Raw genomic sequence first — 23,171 nt, forward strand, 5'->3', positions numbered from 1 at the left:
TAGGAATTATTAAATATCTAAATGTGGCCCATTCCTACAAAGTTTAATTAATGATAACAGGATAAGGCAAATGTAATAGAAGAAAGAACTTGGAGAAAATGGTGGCTGCTGAAATATAAATGAAGTAACTTTCCCTCACTCCACCTCTACTACAGTGATTTCATGACTGGAAAAATGGCAAGTGTCTGTTCTGATTCTGCAAAGGTAGTTTTATACATGGCAAATGTAGATCTGTCACAGATTCAGGTAGCTTACATGTTCAGTGTTTCCTGACAGTTTGACTTGTTTAGAGCAAGATATAAAGAAACCCTCCCCTGACTCCACAGGAATTAATAGTATTTACTGTTACTATCTACTTGAATCACATAGCAATTAAATCCAATTAATGAGCAATAACAATGACAGCACAGCTGAACCTTGTACTGTAGAGTAGGTAGCCCCTCTCCTTCCATGTTATTACAGCTCCAGATCTATAGGAACACAAGAATGGAGAAAATCATCTTATTCCTTGCCTGCTACCCCAAGGAACCATGTCATATAGTCCCTTTTGTAAGTATGTGGACCTGTGTCTTAAAATGAGTTAGGTGTTCTGTCCCCAGAATTATATGAAGAGCTGCATTACAGACAGGTAAATGCAGTTTATAAGATTGCTTCTGGGATTATTCCTGATTAAATTATACCAATTTCTTCTTGTATCAACACTGATTTTGCTGCTTTATGTAGCATTTATTCTTGAGCACCAGAGGTTGTGTCCCATGCTACCCTTCTTCTGGTGGATAATACTCTTTTATAAGGAAGGATTTTGATCACTGTTTCGCTAATTTTGCTATTTTAAGTTCATCCATTTTAAAGGTGAGTTACAAGAAAGATACACAGCATTCCAGATGAGACTCTGAACATTGTCTTCCATAACCGCATTAAAGGAAATGGTGTTTTCTGGTGGCTGTGAGATTTTTTTTCTACACAAAACATCACTTTTAGTAGTTAAATTTAGAAGTTCAACTTTAAATCATCATTTCTTCAACAAAAGGCGTTATTCCTATCCATGCAGATTACCTGTGTTCTAGCCCTGTTTTTGCCTAGAGAGTGAACACAGCAAAGCTGAAGACAAATATTAGTAGTTTCATGTATGACAGAATTTTTCTAATGCTTTTTGACAATAGGTTGAAAATTCCCCACCTACACATAGTTTCTTTTTGCTTCTGCTCCTTTTATTCCTGTAAAGACTGAACATTTGCTTAAACAAATATATTGAGCGTTTTCTGGGGGAGTTGGTGTTTTTGTTTTTGTTTTTTTTGTTTAAGGTAGTCACAGCTTTCTCATCTGAATGGGACAGTTAGCTGCAGGTACAGATATTTGAATGTTTGTGATATTCAGACAAATTATAACTTGAAAGACCTGCCTAGAATTAAAATTCTTGGTAGAATTCCTAGTTTTGCAAAACACAGACACTGCTTCTGTGACGAGGGAGTTGAGTATCATAAGTATTCAAGGGGAGCACATGAGGGGTTATCCAAGTTTATAATTTTAAGTGTGACATTAAAGGAACTCCCTCACAGTTTCTAGACGTGTGATCAGCAAAGAAATGATAGCATAGAAAAAAAAATTTCTTATTTTCAGGGCAGTAATGGGGTCAACTCAGTTTGATATCACTTTCACCAAATGAAGGGCTTGTATTACATATACACACACACATGGTGCAAATAGAAAAGTTAAATAGGGGAGGAAATACACTGCCTGAGGCAGGTGACTTTGTAAGTGATGTAAAAATAATGGAAAAGGAACCTGAGGAGGCAGATAAGAAAATGAGACATGGAGAAACATGCAAGCAATTGAGAAGCAGATTTGGATGAAAGATGGGAAAAAACACGTTGGGAAAAGGGGCAATGTAAATGCCTCCAAACAACACCAGTAATGACAGGGATGAGGGAACACAACATTTTAGAAAGCAAAAATGAAAGAAAAAACATAAAGTTGAAAGAGAAAAGTAAGAGTATGAAAAACTAACACTAGTGAAATTCTATATATTTTGAATAGAGAGCTCCTACAGGTAACTTAAACAAGTTATAAACAGTGTAGAGCAAGGAGTGACATTTTTTTCCCACCAGAGTAAAATAAGCCTCTGAACAAATATGTGGAAGCAAGGGCATTTTTCACAAAGGAGAGAGGTTAAGTAATTTGTAGGAGGATCCTTTTATAATTAAACAGCATTTCCTCATGCTGGTTTTAACTATTTGCTGGGTAAAAATGTAATTTTTTTTTTACCCCTTGACTTTAGACTGGAGAAGCATTTTAAGACTTCAGTTTATTTCAGACCCTGTCACCTTTAACAGTTATCCACCAGACCAGGAGATATATTTATGGATGGGGAATGTCTTTGATCATATTCTCCATAAACAGCCCTCTCTTGCAAAGAACAAAACCAGAACAAAAACATGAATACAGGATTTTAATTATTTTCCAGGCTTAGCCTGCCCAATTCAGTGTAGGCAGAGTTTACAACTCTGTAGACTTACCCTAAGTTGACAGCCTGGTTCTGTAAACAGTCTTTTGTTCTAAAGTAAATGGGACTACTCAAATGAATAAATATACTGAAATCTTTATGTATATGTTTGCAAGATCAGTTCCTATGCTGATAATGTAATGTGAAAGACAAATTTAAAACAGAAATTTAGGAACATTTGGTGGTGTTATGTCAGCAAGTAAATACTAGCCATCTGGTCTCTAGATTGCTAATCTATTTCCCCTGATTTTATGGTAGCATGCTTCCTGTGTCTGCAAGCTTGAGACTACATCATTAAACTTTTGTGTTGATCTTTTTTAGTGTTTTAACAGAAACATTTGAAATACTTTGCCATTTTGGGTGTGAAATTTTCTTCCTATGCATAATTTTTCTGGATGGAAATTTTTCATTCTGCTACAGCTTACTTGAAGGTGTTCATTGAACCACATTTCTAATAAGGATGAATAATTTCAGGTATGTTCTTTAAAAAAACAGACCAGTCACCCACCCAGTCAGTGAATGACATCCAATTATCTAGGGCTGACTAATCACTACCTGTAAGATCTCAGTTTGATCCTAGTTAAAAGTGATGTCATAAAATCACATAGTAGCAGGTTGGAAGGGACCCTGGCCCAGCCTTTCTTGGCAAAAGCATGACCTAGTCAAGATGACCCAGCACTCTGTCCAGCTGAGTATTAAAATTGTCCAGTGTTGGGGAATCCACCAGTTCCCTGGGGAGATCATCCACCAACTGACTGTTTTCATTGTAAAAAAATGTCCTCTTTTGTCCAGTCTCAGGACAAAATCTCCATCCTCTTTGTAGCCACCCTTTAAATACTGGGACATGGCAATAAGCTCTCCCCTAAGGCTTCTTTTCCCCAAGGCTGTACAAACCCAGCTCTCCCAGCCTTTTCTGTTATGGCTGGCTTCCCAATCCTCTGATCACCTTTCTGACCCTTCTCTGGACCCTCTCCAGCCTGTCCACATCTTTTTGCATAGTGGGGACCAAAACTGAACATTATATTCCAGGTGTGGCCTGACAAGTGGGATAATGACATCTTTACTGGTGATGCCCTTGTTGGTGAAACCCAGCACCCTCTTGGCTTTCTTTGCTGCAACCTACTCACTCATACTGAGCTTGTTTTCTGCCAGGACCCTCAGGTCCCTTGCCACGGAGCTGCTCCCCAGCTGGATAAATCCCAACCTATGCTGCACTCCTGGATTGTATTTTCCCAGGTGCAAAATGTTGTCCCTGCTGAACTTCATAAAGTTTTTGTAAGCCCACTCTTCCAGCCTATCCAGGTCTTCCTGCAGGGTGGCTCTCCCTTCCAAAGTGTCCACTTTCCCCCTCAGCTTGGTATTATCAGCAAACTTCATAAGAATACACTTGATCTCATCCTTCAGAATCACTTATGAAGATATTAAACAGACATGAGCCCAAACTCTATCTCTGGGGCACCTCATTTGTGACAGGCTGCCAGTTTGAAAAGGAGATATTAACCACCATCCTCTGGGCAGCCAGTTCCCCATGCACTGCATAGATCACTTGTCAAGATCCTAATGCATCCATTTCTTTAGGAGGAGTCTCTGGGAAAACATATTGAAAGCCTTGGAGACAACATCCATTGCTCACCCCACATCAACAGAGCATGCCATTGTGTTGTCAGGTGATCAGGTTTGTCAAGCAAGACTTGCCTTTGGTGAATCCCTGCTGGCTTTTCCTTATCATGTGGTTCATTTGACTTGTGATACCCCCAGGAGAATTTGTTCCCCAACTTTCCCAGGGAGTGGAGTAAAACTGATAGGCCTGAAATTTCCTGTATCCTCTTTTAAGCCTTTCTTGTAGATGGGGCGACATTAGCCCTCTTGCAGTCTGCAGGGATGTCCCCTGATCTCCACTTCTCTGAGATCATGGAGAGCAACCTTGGAATGACATCAGCCAGCTCTCCTAAAACCCTTGGGTGTGTGACATCAGGACCTATCAATTTGTAGCCATGAGGCTCCTGTAATCATTCACAGATCAACTCTTCTTTCACTCATGGTGTTGGTGTTTGTATAAACCTGGATTTTTGGTCCCAGGACCTGCAGCCCAACAGACCTGGTGAAGACAGAGGTGAATAATATGTAGAGAATCTCTGCCTTTTCAGCATTGTGGGTGACTAATTTACCTCTGCTGCTTAACAGTGGGCCAGTATTTCCTTCTGTTTGTTGTTTATGTACCTGAAGAACCCTTTCTTATCTTTTTGGACCTCTCTAGCCAATTTCAATTTGAGCTGGGCTTTAGCTTTTCCAACTCCATCTGCTCACCCCGGCAATGCCCTAGTAGTTCTCCATGGGTTTTCCATCTCTGGTATGCTTCTCTTTCAGTTTTGAGCAGACTCAGAAACTCACATTTAAGCCAAGGGAGTCTTGTATTCCACCTACCTTCTTTACCTTTAAAGGGCATGAACTGGTTTTGTGCTTCCAGGAGAGCATCCTTGAAACACTGACAGCCCTCACAAGTTCCTTCATCTTCCATGGAAGCTTCCCAGGGAATCAAACCTGACTGAGCTCTGAGCTTGCTAAAATTCCTGACTGTATGGTGTTACCTTCAGAGTAAATTCTGGATTGCTATGTACTGCAAGAAAAAAAAAATGAATTGGTGCATACCATTAAAGGTATAAAATTTCCAACAGATTTAAATGTTGAGAAGCACTTATCACAGCTTGAGGAAGGCTTGTTTCACTGAGAGAAGCTATAGGAATATAAATTTTCTATGAACTGCAAAGTAAACATATTTAGAAATTTAATTAAAACTACTTAAAAAACTCTCCATGATCCTCATTCTTCTCCCTAGAGATTTAGCTATAATTTATCTTTAATTCAATATAATCAGATCAAATGCAATCTCTTTTATGAATGCATAAAACCTTGCCCACATGAACTTATGTTAACTATAATGTCTATGCTTTCTTTAAACTTCTATGAACAAGGTTTTATATATTTCCTTTTCATTTAACTTAACTTGGAACTTCACTAAATGAAGATGAAATACATCAGTGTTAAATCTTTAACAAAACTAACTGTCCACACAGAGTTTAAATCAACAGCTCATCTACTCAAGGATTTAAGCCTATTTAGAGCTAGTTCACATTGGTTAACATTCAGTAAAAAATGAGACTGAATTTCACCACATCTGAAATGGCATAATAAGATTATACCAGAAATGATGCGCTTGTTTTGTGTCTCCTTGCCACCAAGAAGTTCTTGTGATTTGGTTTGTGCATTCTCATGAGAATAATCCATGCCTTACTTTAGGCAGCTGGTTAAAACAGGTACAATGTACATTGAAGAACTTTATTCTTAAGCAGACTTTCCTTCTGCAAGATTATGTATATGTGTTCATTCATGCAGTGAACTCCATGCAACATCCCACATGCATCGTGGTTTGCTTGCAGAAGGGTATCAGCATCTTCAGCTTACAGTCCTGTGCTGAAACAGCAGGAACAGCAGGGTGCCTGGTGAAAGTTTAAACTGCCTGAACACTGGTGCAGTGTTCCTCAGAACTAGAAGAAAAGTCCTCTCTGATAAACCTTATATGCAGCCATCAGCCTCCAGCTGTGCCTCTGCATCTCTTAGCTGGAGACACAGCAGTGCTGTCATCTTGCCTTGCCCACTCCAAATGAAAAGAAAGTACATTTGATGTGTAAGGTATGTGGCTGAAGTCCACTATTAAGAAAAATATATCTTATGAAAAAAAGCATAGGCTGATTTTCTATTTCAGATGAAATTAGGATGTTATGGTAGGCAATAACTTGGAGGATGCCAGTTATTGAGGAAAAAATGTAAGAATGCTTATGGAAGACCAGCTATCATCACCAAGACCTCAGCAGGAACTGCCTGGATCACCTGGCTCATGTACGTCACCAGAGATGTTGTATCCTTAAAAAGGTGGAAGAGGAAGTTGGCTGCCAAAGGTCCAAATAAATAATCCATCAACATTCAACTTTTACCGTGGAACTGAAATTTTAGTAGGAGGAAGGACCTTAACCTAGTTCTGAGAGGAACTTAAGAAGCAATGGTGAAGGTACTGAGAAGAATTCCACCCATGTTGTCAAGGCCAAAATGACCCTTAACAAATGAACTGTCATTTCAGAAGGTCATTTAGAATAACTGCAAGTCTAGTCTTAAATGAAACCAAAGTTCTGGTTGTGCACAAAAAATTATCCTCTTTTATGTAAGTATATCTCAGTGCACTTTATATGAGTTTTAACTGATGAAGTTATACTAATAATCATGATGGTTTTTACCTGGAAAGCCAAGTATCTTCTAAATTTAAAAGCCATTCAGAATCTAGTTATGAGGTGGGAGAAGATGAGGTCAACCTGAGGAAAAGCAAATTTGAGAGCCAAGGCAGAATTCCATCATTCTGTGATATTAGGAATGGGTGCTGTTTATACCAAAACCGCATTTGCCAGGGTGGACCAAAGTGTCACAGCAGTCATGTCATGCCTTGTCAGCTGAAATTCAGGAGAAGAGATTACCACAAGCAGAGCTGTGTCTCTGGCAGGTATCTAAAAACAAACTGAACTTGGTCCAAAAAGACCTTCTGTCTTCTCCAAAGTTTGGAGGTAAAAAGCTTGGACGAGGAAAAGGAAAAATGCTTGGACTCGACATTGTCACATAATGACTCAAGCAAGGTAAAATGTGTTCTCTGATTCCTGGGCTAACTGCTGAGAGTAGAGCATGCCTCCTCACTTTAATGCTGCATAGTTTGTCCTGGAGCCAGGGTCTTTTATCAGGGGAATTGTGTTAAACAGGAATATGCAAAGTCAATTTCTCTGTCTATTACTCATGTCACCTCTTCAGTGCCTCAGGGTCATATTTTCACTCAGTTTCTTTTCATGGAATCATATGTGAATATGAAGAACTCTCAGCATGTTTTTCCTGAGGTTTAGGGATATGAGGGGCATTTTTAGACAGGCATTTCCACTCATCACTTAGGACAGGTGCTCAGTGACTACTCAGCCAGCAGAGTCCTGATGTGTCACCTTTGTATGGTGTATAACCTAAGAGTCACACTGGAAATGGTTTCAAAGAGGAAGAAAGGAGCAGAACACTGGAGGATATAATGCAGGATCCTAATTTAGCTTGCTGCTTAGATGCAAGGATAAAGCTTGCTCACTCTGCGAGTACTGCAGAAAAAGACAATAATGACTTTTTTGGCATGGTACTTGGAGCCAGAAGGAATGCCTCCCTGAGACATCCTGTTTCCTTACAGCACCGAAAATACATAGTGCTTCTTCAGAACATGTAAATTCAGCTGCTGGATGATACACATTTTTAAGCCAAATGGGACTAAAGACACTCTGCTTAAATGAGCCCAGTGGGACAGGGGACACGGCTCCAATGGAGCACAAAGCCATGGCAGGTTAATTACTCAGGCAATTTTGAATCAGAAAATTAAGGCTTCAAGGCTTAAAGATCAAATAAACCAACAAAACCAACAATCTCTTTAGCAAAAAAAAAAAAACAAAAGGGAAATACACTAGAAATATTTTTGTATTTTGATGTATGTATTTTAACAGTATTAGAAGATATCCATGACATGATGTAAATTAAAAATTTACACTCATTTAGGCTAAGCAAAGTGTTTATCAGGACTGAGGAATTTTGGGTATAAACTGTACTCACAAGAAATAGGGGGGTAGAGGTTTCTGTACAAGTAAGACCAAACTCAGTTCCTGGGTTTCCAGTTCCTGACAGAAGTGTATTAAGTATGCCTGTGTCCTTGAAGTAGATGTTTTAGCAGATGTTTTGATTCTATATATTAGGCTTGTTCATCAGCACTGAAGGTTTAACATGACATCAGCTTTAACAACATGTAGCCATAGTTAAGGAAAGAAAAATTGATGTCAATATGCAATAATTTGTGTTTTCAGGTTTTGCTACAGCAAAATGTTTAATTTGAATTCTGTTAGTGAATTTGGGAAAAGAAATACAGCACATTCTATTATAGGGGAATTAATTGTTTTAAAGACATTAAATAATTATATTTATATTGCAGTGCTTTCCAAAGGCACAGTCAGGACCATAGCCTGGTTGTGCCTGTTTTCACACACAAAAAATGTTCCAGACAGGTTACCATCTAAACTTTCAATTTTGTAAGTGGCATCCTTCACGTATTTAAGTGCACACAAGAACCTTTCAACAAAAAAACTATTTAACTATATTTTAATATTTAATTAAATATCATAGTAGGTAAGGACACAATTACAAAGCCAAGTAAATGCACAAGGATCAATCCTTTTAATCCTAAATAGGATTTGAGAGGATATGTCCTCTATTGGCCAGTCCAGATTTAACAGGATCAGTATCCATCCCCCTTTATTTCTACTACCTCACAGCTCTTTGTAAGGGTTTTCTGTACATTGGCATGCAAAGGTGGGAAACACCATCATCCACACCAAATGCATTTATACAAAAATATTTTCTTCCATTTCCCACTGCAAAGAGTGTTTCACATCAAGTAGAAAACTATGTTTAAAATAAAGGGAAAGTATTTGTAAATATTAGATAAACTAGTAAACCTAAGTAGATCCTGATGGCTGTATGTTCATCCAGTCCTCAGTGCCAAAAACATGATCTCTGCTGATCTTTTGAACTGAATGGTTAGAAGGCAGACAAGACTTCTGAAATTTAAAAAGTAAGTCCTATAATGATGATTTTGCTCCCAGCTATATATTAACTGGACAACGCAAGCTAACTACAGTGTATGATACATAAACTTTCCTGCTGTTCAGAACAAAGTCAAGCTAGAAAAGCTGGAATCACATTTGTAAACTGAACAAGCATTTGATACTGACAATCATGTACAATTTTATTATTTTAAACAGGTTGAAAACATTAAATGATGAAAGTAACACTTACGTGAGGATTTTTCTCTATGTCTAAAAACCTTTTTGGAACAAGCAACACTTCCATTCCTTTAACTAAAGTAATTAAACAATGGTAATTAAAACCACAGACTTTGCATCAGATGCTGGACTATGTTTATTTTCTGACTTCTCATCTGGTGTTTGTGACAGCAATAATCACACTCCATTACAGGATGCATTGTAAACCTCTCCAGATGAAGCCTGACAAGCTGTTTTGTGACAGCCACCCTCGGTGTGATTGAGATGTCTGTATGCCCAACATTAAGCTACTTAGGCTTATAAGCCAAAGCTTTTCCAGCCCCAAAGCCACAAATCCTTATCACTTTGTTTCACACTCTTTCTTCCTTTATTGTCTCCAACAGTGGTGAAAACAGTAAGGTACAGCTGAGACCTTGTGTGGATTTTTGAGGGGCCATTAATCAACTTGTTGCAGATTACAACATGAAGTCTTAATCACCAGTTCTGAAAGCACTGAAGCAAAGCACTAAATTCATTCCGGATGAGTGGGATTTTTCTGACTGCCAGCAGAGTGTGTGAGCACACCTGTTGGCATGTCAGCCTTCAGGTCTCACTTCTTCCTTCCTGAGTATTACTTACATAGGAAATTCTGCTGTAGTACAAAATAGCCTTCTGTGAAGTCAGACTAATTACATACTCCTGTGCTATTACAGAAGTCCAAGCAATTCTGTTAGCTATCACAAATACAACAGGTTCAGTACATTTGGAAGGGGTAATTTGACACTGCCATGGAGCAATTAGTTTATAATTATGCTGATGGCAGTTTTTAGCATCCCTCCTCTTTGAAACAAGCCATAATTCCTTTGAAATAACTCAATAAAGACACAGTGGGAGACCTGCAGATAGCTCTGTGGAATAGTTAAAATTCCACTTCACTTATCACTTTCCAAATTATTTTCTTCAGTTACAGCTGTTTACAAGGTCAGACTGTTTGAAATACACGGCTGATTAATCTTCCAGCCAAGAAGGTCTTGCAAGTTAGTCCTAGATCTGTTGAGGTAACATGGAAACTGAAATAGTGGCAAAAGACATATAGTCTTGACAACCTCATGTGGAAGCTGTAAATAATTGGGCTGTTAAAGGATGGCAACCCAAAACAACACCTTTGGTTTGTGGAATGCAATTCTTTGCCTGTGACATCTTCCCAGTCGAAAGGACAAAGAATTATGGCTTCTTTGGGCAAATTTAAATCTCTAGAGTATTTTTAAAAATTGCTGTACCTCATCTGAAAGAATCAACTGTGAGGTTTAAAAACAACCACTCAATTTTCTTCCTTATGTTTTGAATTTTTAGCCTCCCTAAGGAATTAATAATTACTTTTATAGGACACAGTGTGTCTGAAAAAGTTTGGATGTCTGTAACACTGATCTGCCATGATTTCTTCATTGAGGATGAAAATAATGCTTATTTTATCTGGTTATTTTCCTTTCAGAAGCTTTTCCCATAAAACTGGGTGAGAGAGATAACAAAACTGGGATCTAGGTCAATCTGAAATATCTCAGACTGATAGAAATCTCCTTGGGATGGATTGACAAAGAAAAAAACCAGCAGAATGAGAAGGTGAAGGCCAGAGTAGAGGAGCAGGATGCTCTGCTTTTCTAAAGAGCTTTATCCTTTGCCCCATGTTTTTGTTTTTCCTGAAGATTCTGGTATACTGTAAACATTTCAGCTCATGAAGGAGTTATTAAGAAACATTTTCCTAGACTGGATAAAAATTATACAACTTACTGAAGTCAAACCATTAAGCCACACTATTACAATTTAGAAGTAGTCTTACAGACATAACAGCAACAGTGAGTTGTGGGATAGATATCCCACTCTGGAGACTTGGGAAAAAACCCAACAAAACCCCAGAAAAAGGTAAGAATTCTCCTTCACCTTGTACCTGGTAGGTTCAGTGTTAGGTTTCCTGTGCACAGAGAAATGAAATCAAATTTCCCACACACAAAGGATTTTTGCAAGCACATTAACGAGCCCATTCTTCTGCTGAGAGCACAAAATCTTTTCAGGTTCTGTAGGAAAGTCAAAGACAGTTGGTTAATTCTTCCCTTTTCCTGACTCATGTTCCTTACAAATTTCTTAACTGCTGTTAACTGCCCCCCCCTTCCTATTTCTATTTAAAATAAAGGTTACCAGCGTTGCCCTTCTGAAGCGAAGAGCTGTCCCCGGTGCACTTTGAGCACTTACTGCCTGTGCCCTGCTCCATCCGGGCAGCAAAACTTCCCCTTCGGGTGCTTAATTACTCCCAAGTGCCTCACCCACCTCCTCGCCCTCCCCGGATAAAGGCAGTGCCACTCTGCTCCCTCCCACTCGTACCTGTACCTGGCGCTCTGTCTCGCTTTACTCCCGGCCTTCAAAGGCGCGGCACACCTGTCTGAGGCACCTCCAAGCGCCTCCCTGACCCACCTGCGCTCCCGAGCCGCGGCTTGCCAGTCCCTTCCCTCACACTGTCCGGGTGGGGCCCGGCAGTGCTCTGCTCCCCGGCTCGGGGGCCGGACGGGCCGTGCCCGCTGGGCGAGGCTGAGCCCCGAGCTCCGATCCCCGGGCTCCGGGATCCGCTCCCGCTCCCGGCCCGCTCCCAGCCCCGTTCGAACGGCCGCCGACAGCCCGCGCCTGCGCACTGCCCGCCCCGCCGGAGCCCAGGGCGAGGCGAGGCGGCTCGGGGAGACTAGCGAACTACGCGCCCCGTCATGCCCCGCGCGGTTCGCTCCCTGCGGCCAGAGCGAGCGGGCCTCTCGCAGGGCACGCCGGGACCTGTAGTCCTCCGGCGCGGGGTATTGTCTCTCCCCTTTCTCTGTCCGGGAACCCGACCGCCACCCCGCCGGGCGAGCGCGGTGACTGACAGCGCCGGGCAGCCAGTGGCCGCAGCGCCGTGCGGCCGAGCCCGGCGCCGTCTCCCCGGTGACCGGGGCAGCCGCTGCCTCGACGGAGTAGTCGGAGTCCCGGGGGACAGAGGTGAGTGGGTCCGAGCGGGGCAGCGCCCACCGCAGCCCGCCCGGCTCTCCCATCCCCCTCGCAGCCGAGCGGCCGGCCCGGGACCCCGCTGGGATGCGGCGGGAGGAGCGGAGACGGCAGATGGACGGCGGGAGGGGGGCGAGGGGGGAGGGGAGCGCGACGGCAGGGGCCGAGGGGAGGGAGGGGGAGACGGGAGCCCCCGGCAGCCCCTGGCCGCCCCTCTGCGCGCCCCTCGGGCTGCGGCGCTGCCCGCGACCCCCGGCGCGCAGCGTTGAGAGGGAGGCGGCTCTGCCTGCGGGGGGGTCGCGGGCGCTCCGTGCCCTCCCGTCTTTTACCGCTTGATTTTTCAAACCGTGCCTGCGGGCTCAGGTGCCGCTTCTCCCCTCCCCGCAGCTCCACCCCCCGGGAAGCGGCTGCCCCGGGAGCCGGGCGGTCAGTGGTAACCCCGCGGGGCGCTGCTCCAGCCGCGGACCCGCCGCACGCCCCTCGCTCCGGTCGCCCCTGTGCCCGCGGGATGCCCCGCTCCGGCCGAGCGCAGCGCCGGGAGCCTCCCGGGAGCGGGGCAGCGGCGGCTGGGCTGTGAGCGGCTGTGCAGAGCTGCAGCCAGCCCGCCGTGCCCCTCCTGCTCCCCGGCGGAGTGCCCCGAGCCCTGCCGGCTGTCCCTGAGCCATCCCGCCGGGGTGTCGCTGCTGCCGCCCTTTCTGCTCGGTGTCCCAACAGCTCTGGAACGGATTTGCAAGAAAAGAAAGGGGGAAAAAATGCCGAACTGCCAACAAAACCTTTTCACCTTCTTAAATACAGCAGATAAATTAGTGTGAATTGTAGACGCATGACTGTCTGTACAATAGCTTTAGAAAACTTTGTCCTCACTCGCATGAGTCTTGTCGGGCAAAGCAGCAAATGCCCTATTTGTGTTCCTTACACAGCTTTATACACTGTTTTCAGTGGGAGAAGAGTTTTTATTAACAACTACTGTTTATCCTGCTGCTACTAATTACAGTCAGAATTTTTTAAATGATCACACTAGGTACACTAAAGGGAACATAATGGTGTGTCTTGCCAATTGTGAAATGCTGATGGGATTTTTTTATTAAAATATTGTCCTGCCCGAGTTCTCAAGCAACTGGTAGCTGTCTTCTACAGGTTGTGCTGTTACATTTCTTGTGTAACTTGTCTATAAACATGTAACACATTTGAATAATTAGTGGAATTCAAATGTTGTAACTTCATTTGAGCTTTGTAGTGTCTTGGCATCTGTTCTGCCTTAACAACTGGCATCCATGCTGAAGAGTCTTTTGCATGACATCAAGACCTGTGTGAGGGATGAGGGAACTGTCTCTTTCCTCTGTGCACTTCCACTTTGCATGCTTTATCCTCTTACAGTCCCACTATTGGGAAAAACAAAATGAAGCCAGACAGTTCTCTGCTGTGTCTCTGCACATTAACATGGATCCTGGAGTGCTGAGTACCAGCTCATTTCCAGAGGCTTTTTGAAAAGAACTGGTGGTCAGTCATGTACTCTTAAACTTCACAGGCGTGCTCGTTGCCCTCTGTAACTGTTGAGTTACAGTTTAACACAGACCATGGCAGGAGTGTGCCTCCTGCTTCTGTTCTTTTTGTTGCTACGAGATAACAAGAGCAGAAGCAGGAAACAAACCACCTCTCTCCCTTGAAAGTAAGCAAATACATGTTATTTTCTTTGGAGTAGAGGTTTTGAAAATGACATGAAAAGCTAGCATGGATATGTGAAAACATTACATACAGAAGTGCAGTGTTTGTGGGATACAGAACAATTCAACTGTAACTGGTATTTTTGGTGGTTTATACCCCACAAATAATTGATTCAAATGGTAGACCAGAATGTATGCTGGCAGAAAACTTGAACGTTTTGTTTTGTTTTGCAGTTCTGTGTCAAAGCTGATGTGTATGGGCAAATTATGTTGTTTCACATACTTGAACAACTCTTAATGTGTATATGTTAGTGTTTTTGCCTGAAATGTTTTGTGAAATATTTTGCAGTTATAAAGCTACAAAGCTTTATATCGGTTCAACTAAAATGATGTTTTTGTTTCACTGCATATGCTACACGTTTTGTAATTTAATTCAGGAAAAGGATATTCAGACATGATTGCTTTGGAATTGTGGAAGTTTGTGCCACTTCTGTGCCATATCTCTTTAGCTCCATGTTTCAAATGGAACTAAAGAAATTAGAAGAAAAGTTAGCAATTAGATAACTTGATATTTTAGATTTGAACTAGTCTGTTAACAGTTTGACAATCCACTAATTTCTGCTTATGAGAAACACTATTTTCTTCATTTTTCCATTTGTCTGTCATGCCATTGTTGCAGTAAAACATACTTGGATGCTGAGGGTTCTTGCAGAAGAACATCTGTCCTGTGTGTTGAAATTTCTTAGATAAATTTAGTGAGCTGTTGTTTGTCATGGGTGTAATTAGCATGAAAATGGCACAGTAATATTCAGGTACTGAGGGAGAGAAGAGGTGACTTTTCTAGTGAAGTAATACTGTTTTTCTTTGGTTGGTATTTTTTAATTTGTTTTGGGTTTTTTTGTGTATAGACACATTAATAGCAAAACCCCTTTAATGTTGAATTATTTCCTGACTTTACACCTACAAAAGTCCACAAATATATTAATAGCTGAAAGTCTTCACACCTCTGGAACATCATTATTAGAGGAAAGTAACATGCTTAACAACCTGCTGTTTTGTTTTTATAATTGTCAGGTTTTTGAATGGCATTTCATTATCAGTGGTTATCATCTAAAATAAATGCTTGATGTGTAAGGGTCATAGGTTAGGAAGGCAAGTAGGTAAATTCAATTGTGAATAGAGTTAAAAGGAAAACCTCTCTTGGCAAATGTGGAATTGTGAGCTGAGGCAGCATTGGGGTTTACCTCTTCCCAAGAGCAGCCTAACTACCTTTTCATTGTGTGTTTTTTATAGTGGCATTTAGGGTATTTTTTTATTGATTGGAGAGATAACTGGAAAAATTTGTTTTTGTTATCAGCCACTTCAACATTACAATATAGAATCTTAAGTTTTTAAGTAACAACTGCTTTTTATTATATTTTTAAAATGAGTTTATTTGTAATCTCATACTCTTCTAATTGTTTCCTTTCCTCTTGCAAGCCAGTAGCACAGTTATAGGTGCCAGATACTACAGGGCTTTATGTCAACCAGGTTAACAGCACAGTTTTGGAGGGTACCCAGGGGTCATATTAGGCTATTCTCCAGACAGCTGGGAACAGAAATATTCTCTCTAAGGCAAAGTGAAACATGTATATATTCATGCTCCTAGATAGCTGATTTCTATTTACTGTTAGGCATTTTTTTTGTTGGAAAACTATATCTTGAAATATTTAATTATTTTTCTCAAAAAGTACCAGACCTAATTAGGGATAGCTGAATGCATGGTGACCTCTTGATTCCAAAGTTTAGCACCATCAGGAAATGTTTGAGATATGAGACTGGATGCACGTTGATGGGGATTTCTTACAGCAATGTAAGGGTTAAGTTTGGTTAAATGTTTGCAAAGCACTTCTTATGTTATGATTTCCTTTCAAAGGTTAAGTGTGAGATTTCATTACTTCTTAAAGCCAAGTTGTTTTTTTTTGTCTCAAATTATAGGAAAAGTATCATTAATGAAGCTGGATAATTGCTATATTAAAACAATTTGCAAAAACCACACTACATGGAGTAGTCACAGCTGCACTGTGGAGACGTAAAAGCCTGATGTCCTTTTGTTAAAAAAAAAAACCCAAAACTAAACCCCAAAAAGTAAAGCCAACTGGAGGTCTTCTGGTATCTTGAAGGCTGTCCTATTTTGGGTTTGGAAGGGTCCTGTGGGAATTACATCCTGCAGTTGAGTATTTAGCAGAATATTTGACAAACAGCAGTGGTTTCTTAAATTTGATAATCAAAGACCTCATATGTAGTTAAGTCATTAAGACTATCATCCTAAATAGTATTTTAGTTTTGGTTTGATTTTTAATTGGTAAAACTTTTGAAGTATTGCTTTGTTTGTTCTAACCCGGGCAGAAATACTGTGAAAGTAGTATTTAATATAGTACTGTGAAATATAGTACTGTGAAAGTAGTGTGCTGTGGATTAAATCACATTCTGAGTGTAGGATTTTTTGTTATTTCTGTAGCTGAGAGCAATGTCAGTAGGATTTCTTGGTCATTTTTCTTCCATGCAAGCAGAGGGTGGGACACCACCAATTTAGCACTTTAGGTATGATAAAGAAATGGGTTGTCTCTGTGTATATGTATATATATATCTTTAGATGAATATATTTGTCTGAAATGTTGCCTGCGTTTGTCTACATACACAAGATACTTGCTTTCAAGTACCTTACACGCTTTAGTATGTTACAATGTGACTGAGTTAAGAATAAGCCTGTGGACCAACTCAGAGTAATTCTTGTCAGATTAGTTCTCACTTGCTCAGATGGAGTTTATTGCAATTTTATGTAGCTCTAGTCCCATGGTTATTTCTCTCAGTCATCCTCCAGACTTATGGAAGTGATGGTTCATATCATGCAACAAGGGGATAGTTTCAAAGTTGAACAAGTTTTCATTTCTTTTATTTGTGTTAGACATTTTTATGCATTTTAACCTGCTTAGTGGGGAAAACCTCTCTAAAACAATGGAGTTTGCCCAAGTATATTTAGAGCAAGACATGCAGACTTCAGTGCCAACACCAAAATACAGTGAAATCTACTCTTTCTTCTGTTCATATAAAGCTGTTCTATGTTATTTGTAAAGTCATGACTAGATTAATATGGGCAGCATGTGGAGTTCCTTCTTTTTCACTCCTTTTTTTTTTCGTAGATTTTTAAGCTAAACTAAAACACATGGATGTTGGAATGATGGTCTGAAATGCATTTTTGCAGTGTTTGCTATCTGACAAATTGTTTTGAGTTGATTAGTTGATGGGTGTAACAATAAATCTGATCTTGGATCCCTTTGGTCTGATACATGACTGAATGCCCATTTGTCATTTCATATGTAAGTGAAATGTATGTAAGGAAGTTAAAGTTTGAGATACTTATTTTAAGCTGCCTTTATAGTCAGTGGAGAGATACAGGCAACTCTAAGGGTAATTAATAATTTTTACATGATACATGTAGTACCTGTTTTTGTATGCTAAGTGTAAAGGGGGTGAGGTGAAGCTGAGCAGATGGGCACGAGCTGTCATTTTTATGTTGCTGGGAAAAGATGGATGAGCTTCATCATCATCAAAAGGAACTTTTCTGTGCTCAAAATGCAGTGGTCGTGCTGTGGTGCAGTAAGCCAGAAGGTCACTGAATTGTAGGTAATGTGGGGAAGTTGGGGAAGACAAAACATGCTCAGTAAAAACTCTGTACATCAAAAGACTTAGATTCTGTTCTTTGCCATTATGTCACACTGTCAGTTTGGACAGCCACATTATTTGCATTTGCAACTCTTTTCTCATCAGTAAAATTAAGACTGTGGTACCTGTTCTTTTCAAGCTGTTTTGAGTGTTTTGTTAATTCTCTGGCAATAATTTTTGGTAGAGTTCACTAGGAATTTTTCTGAACAGTAAAGGGAATAGTGGCTACTAAAAAACCTGAAATATGATGAGAATTAAAATGTCTTTTTTTTTTTCTTTCTTTCTTTAGATCTTCATCAGATGAAGGAGCGATACTCTTGAAACATGACAAAAAACTGGACTAAATAAAAGTTTTCCTATTTCAGGAAAAAAAAAAATCCAAAATGTATAGACCAGGAGAAACGGTCAAGCGCCGACTCAACATGCACGCTCCTCCACGGATAAGAAGTGTGGAAGTTGCTCGGGGAAGAGCAGGTTATGGGTTTACCCTTTCTGGACAAGCTCCTTGTGTTCTTAGTTGTGTGATGAAAGGAAGCCCTGCAGATTATGTTGGACTTAAAGCAGGAGATCAGATATTTGCGGTTAACGAAATCAATGTGAAGAAAGCCTCTCATGAAGATGTAGTGAAACTTATAGGGAAATGTTCTGGAGTCCTGCACATGGTTATTGCTGAAGGGATTAGTCATATAGATTCATGTTCAAGTGATGAAGAAGTTGGTTTTTATGATGGGAAGGGGTGGCTGAAACCCAAACCTGACTCTAAAGCTCTGGGCATAAACCGAGCAGAGAAAGTTGTTGAAGAAATGCAGTCTGGTGGCATTTTCAACATGATCTTTGAGAATCCTGCTCTTTGTGCTGGTAACTCAGATAATTCTGCACCAAAACAAAGGTCATTTTCAGTTTCTGCTGCTACTAAATATGAAACTGGCAATGAAAGTGTAAGCAATCCAAACCTATTGTCAAAGGAAGAAATAGCCAAAGCTCTGAATGATGATTCAGTTTTTAGAATTGGACTGGAGAGTGCAGAAGACTTTGGATTAGATGCAAGCATTTTGAATGTTGCCATGATTGTAGGTTACCTAGGCTCAATTGAACTTCCTTCAACAACCTCAAATTTGGAAACGGAGAGTTTGCAGGCCATTCGCGGGTGCATGAGACGTCTGCGGGCTGAGCAAAAAATCCACTCCCTGGTGATGATGAAGATCATGCATGACTGTATTCAGCTCTGCAGCGACAAATCAGGTGTCATAGCTGAATATCCTGCAGAGAAACTGGCTTTCAGTGCTGTTTGCCCGGATGACAGAAGATTCTTTGGACTAGTTACAATGCAGACAAATGATGATGCAAGCTTGGCTCAGGAAGATGAAGGGGTCCTGAGGACATCTTGCCATGTTTTTATGGTGGATCCTGAATTATTTCATCATAAAATTCACCAGGGTATAGCAAGACGTTTTGGACTGGAATGTACAGCAGATCCAGATACAAATGGCTGTCTGGAGTTTCCAACATCATCTCTACCTGTCCTGCAGTTTATTTCTGTCCTGTATAGGGATATGGGGGAACTGATTGAGGGAATGCGTGCGAGAGCTTTCCTTGATGGTGATGCAGATGCTCATCAAAATAATAGTACAAGCAGTAACAGTGACAGTGGAATTGGAAATTTCAACCAAGAAGAAAAGAATAACAGAGTTCTGGTGGTTGATTTAGGGACCAATCCAAGTAAACACATTCCTAGCAGCATATGGGACAATCCAGTAGGAAGGGGACAAAATCAGCCTGCTTCCCATTGGAATGGCTTCTGTCATGAGCAAGAGGGAAGCATCCCTTTAGAAGTCATTCAGAATGATAAGTCCCAAAATGTAAGCAAGCACTTGAGCCCTTCTGCTCGTATTGAAGTTCCACTGGTTTCCTCCCGAAATTCAGTACCCCCATCAAAGAAAAATGCAGCAGGCACGGGCAATCAGAGGTGGTTGCCTGTGCATGTTTTACAAGAGTGGCAGCATGGAAATGCCAGTGACCAGGAGTCCTACACTGACTCCACGGATGGCTGGTCGAGTGTGAACTGTGGGACTCTTCCCCCACCAATGAGCAAGATTCCAGCTGACAGATACAGAGTCGATGGCAGCTTTGGGCAGCCGCAGCTGAAGTCTCACAAAAATGAGTGGTCCAAGAAGATGTTTAGCATTCAGAGCAAATTTGGCCCTCCGCACAGTATCAGGAAATCTAAGGAAGATAAAAAGGTAAGAATATGTTGGTTTTGGTTCTTAACAGTACCAAAAAACCCCCACCCAAACCCAACTACCTATGGTACTTTTACACCATAATATTTGCTTATTGCAATTCAAACATGCATTATATAATCTACAAAGTTTCAGATGAATAAAATAGTAAGTTTCTCATTTGCAGAGGCATTGCATATTCCTGTTTAATTGATTGCAGCCCTGGAATTGTACTTCTGCTGGAAGTGTTGTCTGTTTCTCACTTTTCTTCTTGTCTCTTCATTGTTTCCAAATGTTGCAGTGGCACTGAAATGAAAAGGAGGCATGACATTTTAGCAACTTCAGTTTCATCTGACCTTCAGCTGCAATAGAACGGAAACAGTCTGCATCTTTAGTCTGGTTCCTTTTTGTAGAAGGCTGGCTTGAAAATGTTATTTTAGTGGTATCTGTTTTTATAGAGATGTAGTCTAATCATTAGTCAAAAATCTGGATTATACACTTTTAACTGAATAAGACTATTTTATTACAAAACTTCACTCCAGCTAACCTCTGAATACAAATAGCGTTAAAAAGTGACATAACAAAGTAGTTGTTAGTGGTAAGTCACAACTCTAACATTCTGCCAGTAATTAAAATTTTATTCCAAAACACTATTTCCTCTACTTGTTTTGTCTACAATTAGACAAAACAAGGAGGCTTAAAAAACAAAAAAAGGTGTGGGAGGAGTATTCAGCATGATTACATACCCTTTGTGACATACACATTTTGATGTTGAGGGAACTGATCCTGGGGGAGTCTTGGTGATAACTGGAATTCTGCTCAAGTGGAGGCCATTGGTCTGATACTAAAAGAATTAGTAGCAGTTTTGTATCTGAAATGTTTACTGTCTGCAGGGAAAGACAGAATCTTATTCTCCAAATTAACCTTCAGGAAGCTTTGTCAATCTGTGCTTATATTAGTGTTCACCTTAACAATACACTAGTGTATAACTATGTATATAACTGTGCTATATACTATGCTTTTTGTGCTGAAAAAAAAAAAAAACCAGAATGTATAATAATTACACACCAGTGTATTGTTAAGGTGAACACTGCTACAGGCAGCAATGTCTTCCAGACCCACAATAAAATTAAATTTCAAGTGTTCTTAAATACAAGATGATCCACACTTTTAAAAACCAAATAGAAGTTAGCCAAACAGAAACACTAAATTTGTGAACATTGCCCACCCAAACCACCTAAGAATCAATTCTGTCTGCTGCCCTGAAGTCTACAGGCTTCATGATCTCCTTGCTGATGGACCAAGAAAAAGACCTCTTTAAATGCAGCACTTGGTGCAGGTGCATTATGGATGTTGTTGCTCCCAAGTGCTCTTTGAAAGCTGAACCAGCTGCACTGGATACTGCTGAAATTCCTTCAGGGTCTCTGTAATAAGTTTGTGTCTGCAGTGTTGTCTGTGATGGTAATATGGATTAGATTTTTTTCCAGAAACGTTTATTTCATGGAAGTCAAGATTATACTAATTAAAATCTCACAGAAAATTTTACACTTTAAGATGAAAGATATTCTATTTGTGGGTAAAGGGTAATAATATTTCACCTACTGTATCACTCAGATCTGCATAAACCAACACTAAGTATCTCAATCTTCCCTTTAAGTCTATCTGATAATAAAATAGGCAATCTGTTCTTTGATTAATAACAAATTTGTTTGCAAGACACATTTAGAATGCTCCTGCATGGCTTTAGCATTTAATCTCCTCATTAAGGTTACAGAATCTTTTCTGCATTTTAATTTCATTTTTTAGTATTGAAGGTTGTTAAAAGTGGTGAGAAAAGCTCATAAAGGTTATTTGGAGTAATTCATAGAGATGAAGTTGTACAATGTTCTCCTCTTACATCTTTAATGAAAATAGGCAGGGGATGTGTTACTGATGAATATATCTCTGTACTTCTTCAGGTACTGCAGAAATAGGGAAAATCTGTATTTGCACCTTAGAGCACTAGTTCGTTTTCGTAAGAGAGAAATTCATACATTTAGACTTTCTTTTTGCTTTGTATGAAGGGAAGAGGTGAAACTTCCCGTTCCAAACCATTATTCAGGTGGGTTAGATCCTGTGTTCTAGAAAACAACATGTCCTCAGCTTCCTGTGACCTTTTTAAGTGTAAAGGACTTCTTTTACACACCTTGCTCAGACTCATTCCAGTCACGGAATAAAGGATATAAAGTTGCCACACAGGAATACATTCATATTTTTACCACCTAGTGGTTAAGTCTAAGTCTTCATTTGGCAGAACACTCCTTAAATTGCTTTTAACTGAGGTGGGTTTTTTGTCTTTCAGATCAAATACTGAAGGCAATACATCCTAGGAGTGGGAATGTAGAAGCCACTAGAGGGAGAAAAGGCTACCAGAGCTAGAGGTTTTGGTGATGGACTCTGTACTTCCATATTAAACACTGTCTTCCTTGGAATTTTCATTACACATGAGTTCCTGGATGCAATTCTGCTCTAGCAGAGCTGCTGTGCAGATAAACAGGGATGATCACAGCATGTAATTCTGAAAAATATGCTGTACTGTACAGTGCTAGTAGGGGGTAAGATGGGCATAAACTATTTCCAGATTTTTATAGCTGCACTTACCAAACATTTGTGAATTGTACAGCGTGCAAGAGCAGATGTGAGACAGTGTTAGTGAACATATCTATTTAAAATTGTACTTTCAGAACTGAGCCTGGGAAGTGCTTCTTGTGAGTAGGAATAGATATGGCATTTCAGGTTACAGAAACCATTTTAAAATGGGAAGAGGAGAACTAAATCAGGGAAGTTTTGGTTCTAGTTCACCTCTTCTGACTGAGATTTACTGGAAGATACCTTGGGCCCTGTGCACCTCTCAAACTATTTCCTGTATTGAACCTCACAGTTCTGGTGTTTCATCAAAGTGCCATGTGAACAGATTTCTATTGAAAGACCTAATGAGAATTTTTTGGTGGTATCCATGTCTTCTGTAGGTCTTAGACTAAAATAAGGAGTGAGAGACCTGTTGATGTTGCTGAAATTCCCTGAAAAGGCAAATCACGGAAGGCAAGGTGCCTTTCAATCAGAGAACAACTGAGGAAGATTTCTGGTGACAAGAAGCTTCTGAATTGCTCTAAGGTTGATGCTGGGTAGGATGTGTGCTCTCGTG

At 40.5% G+C, this 23,171-nt stretch overlaps 1 protein-coding gene and 1 long non-coding RNA gene across 4 annotated transcripts in view; one reads left to right on the forward strand and one right to left on the reverse strand.

Annotated features, from left to right (window-relative positions):
* Positions 1-8,223: 8,223 nt before the first annotated feature.
* Positions 8,224-11,997, reverse strand: LOC146438746 (uncharacterized). Of its 2 annotated transcripts, none has more exons than XR_014851913.1 (3): positions 11,755-11,997; positions 11,317-11,450; positions 8,224-10,428 (listed from the first exon to the last, which is right to left on the reverse strand). It is a non-coding gene; the product is annotated as an uncharacterized LOC146438746 (long non-coding RNA). The 2 variants fall into 2 exon arrangements; XR_014851912.1 differs by having other exon boundaries at positions 11,761-11,996.
* Positions 11,998-12,098: 101 nt separating this feature from the next.
* The window catches only part of RGS12 (regulator of G protein signaling 12), a 90,141-nt gene continuing 79,068 nt past the window's right edge, over positions 12,099-23,171 (forward strand). For both annotated transcript variants that reach the window (XM_085059696.1, XM_085059697.1), the window contains exons 1-2: positions 12,099-12,393; positions 18,058-20,008. In XM_085059696.1, coding sequence (XP_084915822.1) covers positions 18,152-20,008 — 1,857 coding nt within the window. In that variant the 5' untranslated portion in view covers positions 12,099-12,393; positions 18,058-18,151. The remainder of the gene's footprint in view (positions 12,394-18,057; positions 20,009-23,171) is intronic.

The sequence above is a fragment of the Lichenostomus cassidix genome, chromosome 4, assembly GCF_008360975.1.
Source record: "Lichenostomus cassidix isolate B80296 chromosome 4, HeHo_3.0, whole genome shotgun sequence".
Taxonomy (NCBI): domain Eukaryota; kingdom Metazoa; phylum Chordata; class Aves; order Passeriformes; family Meliphagidae; genus Lichenostomus; species Lichenostomus cassidix.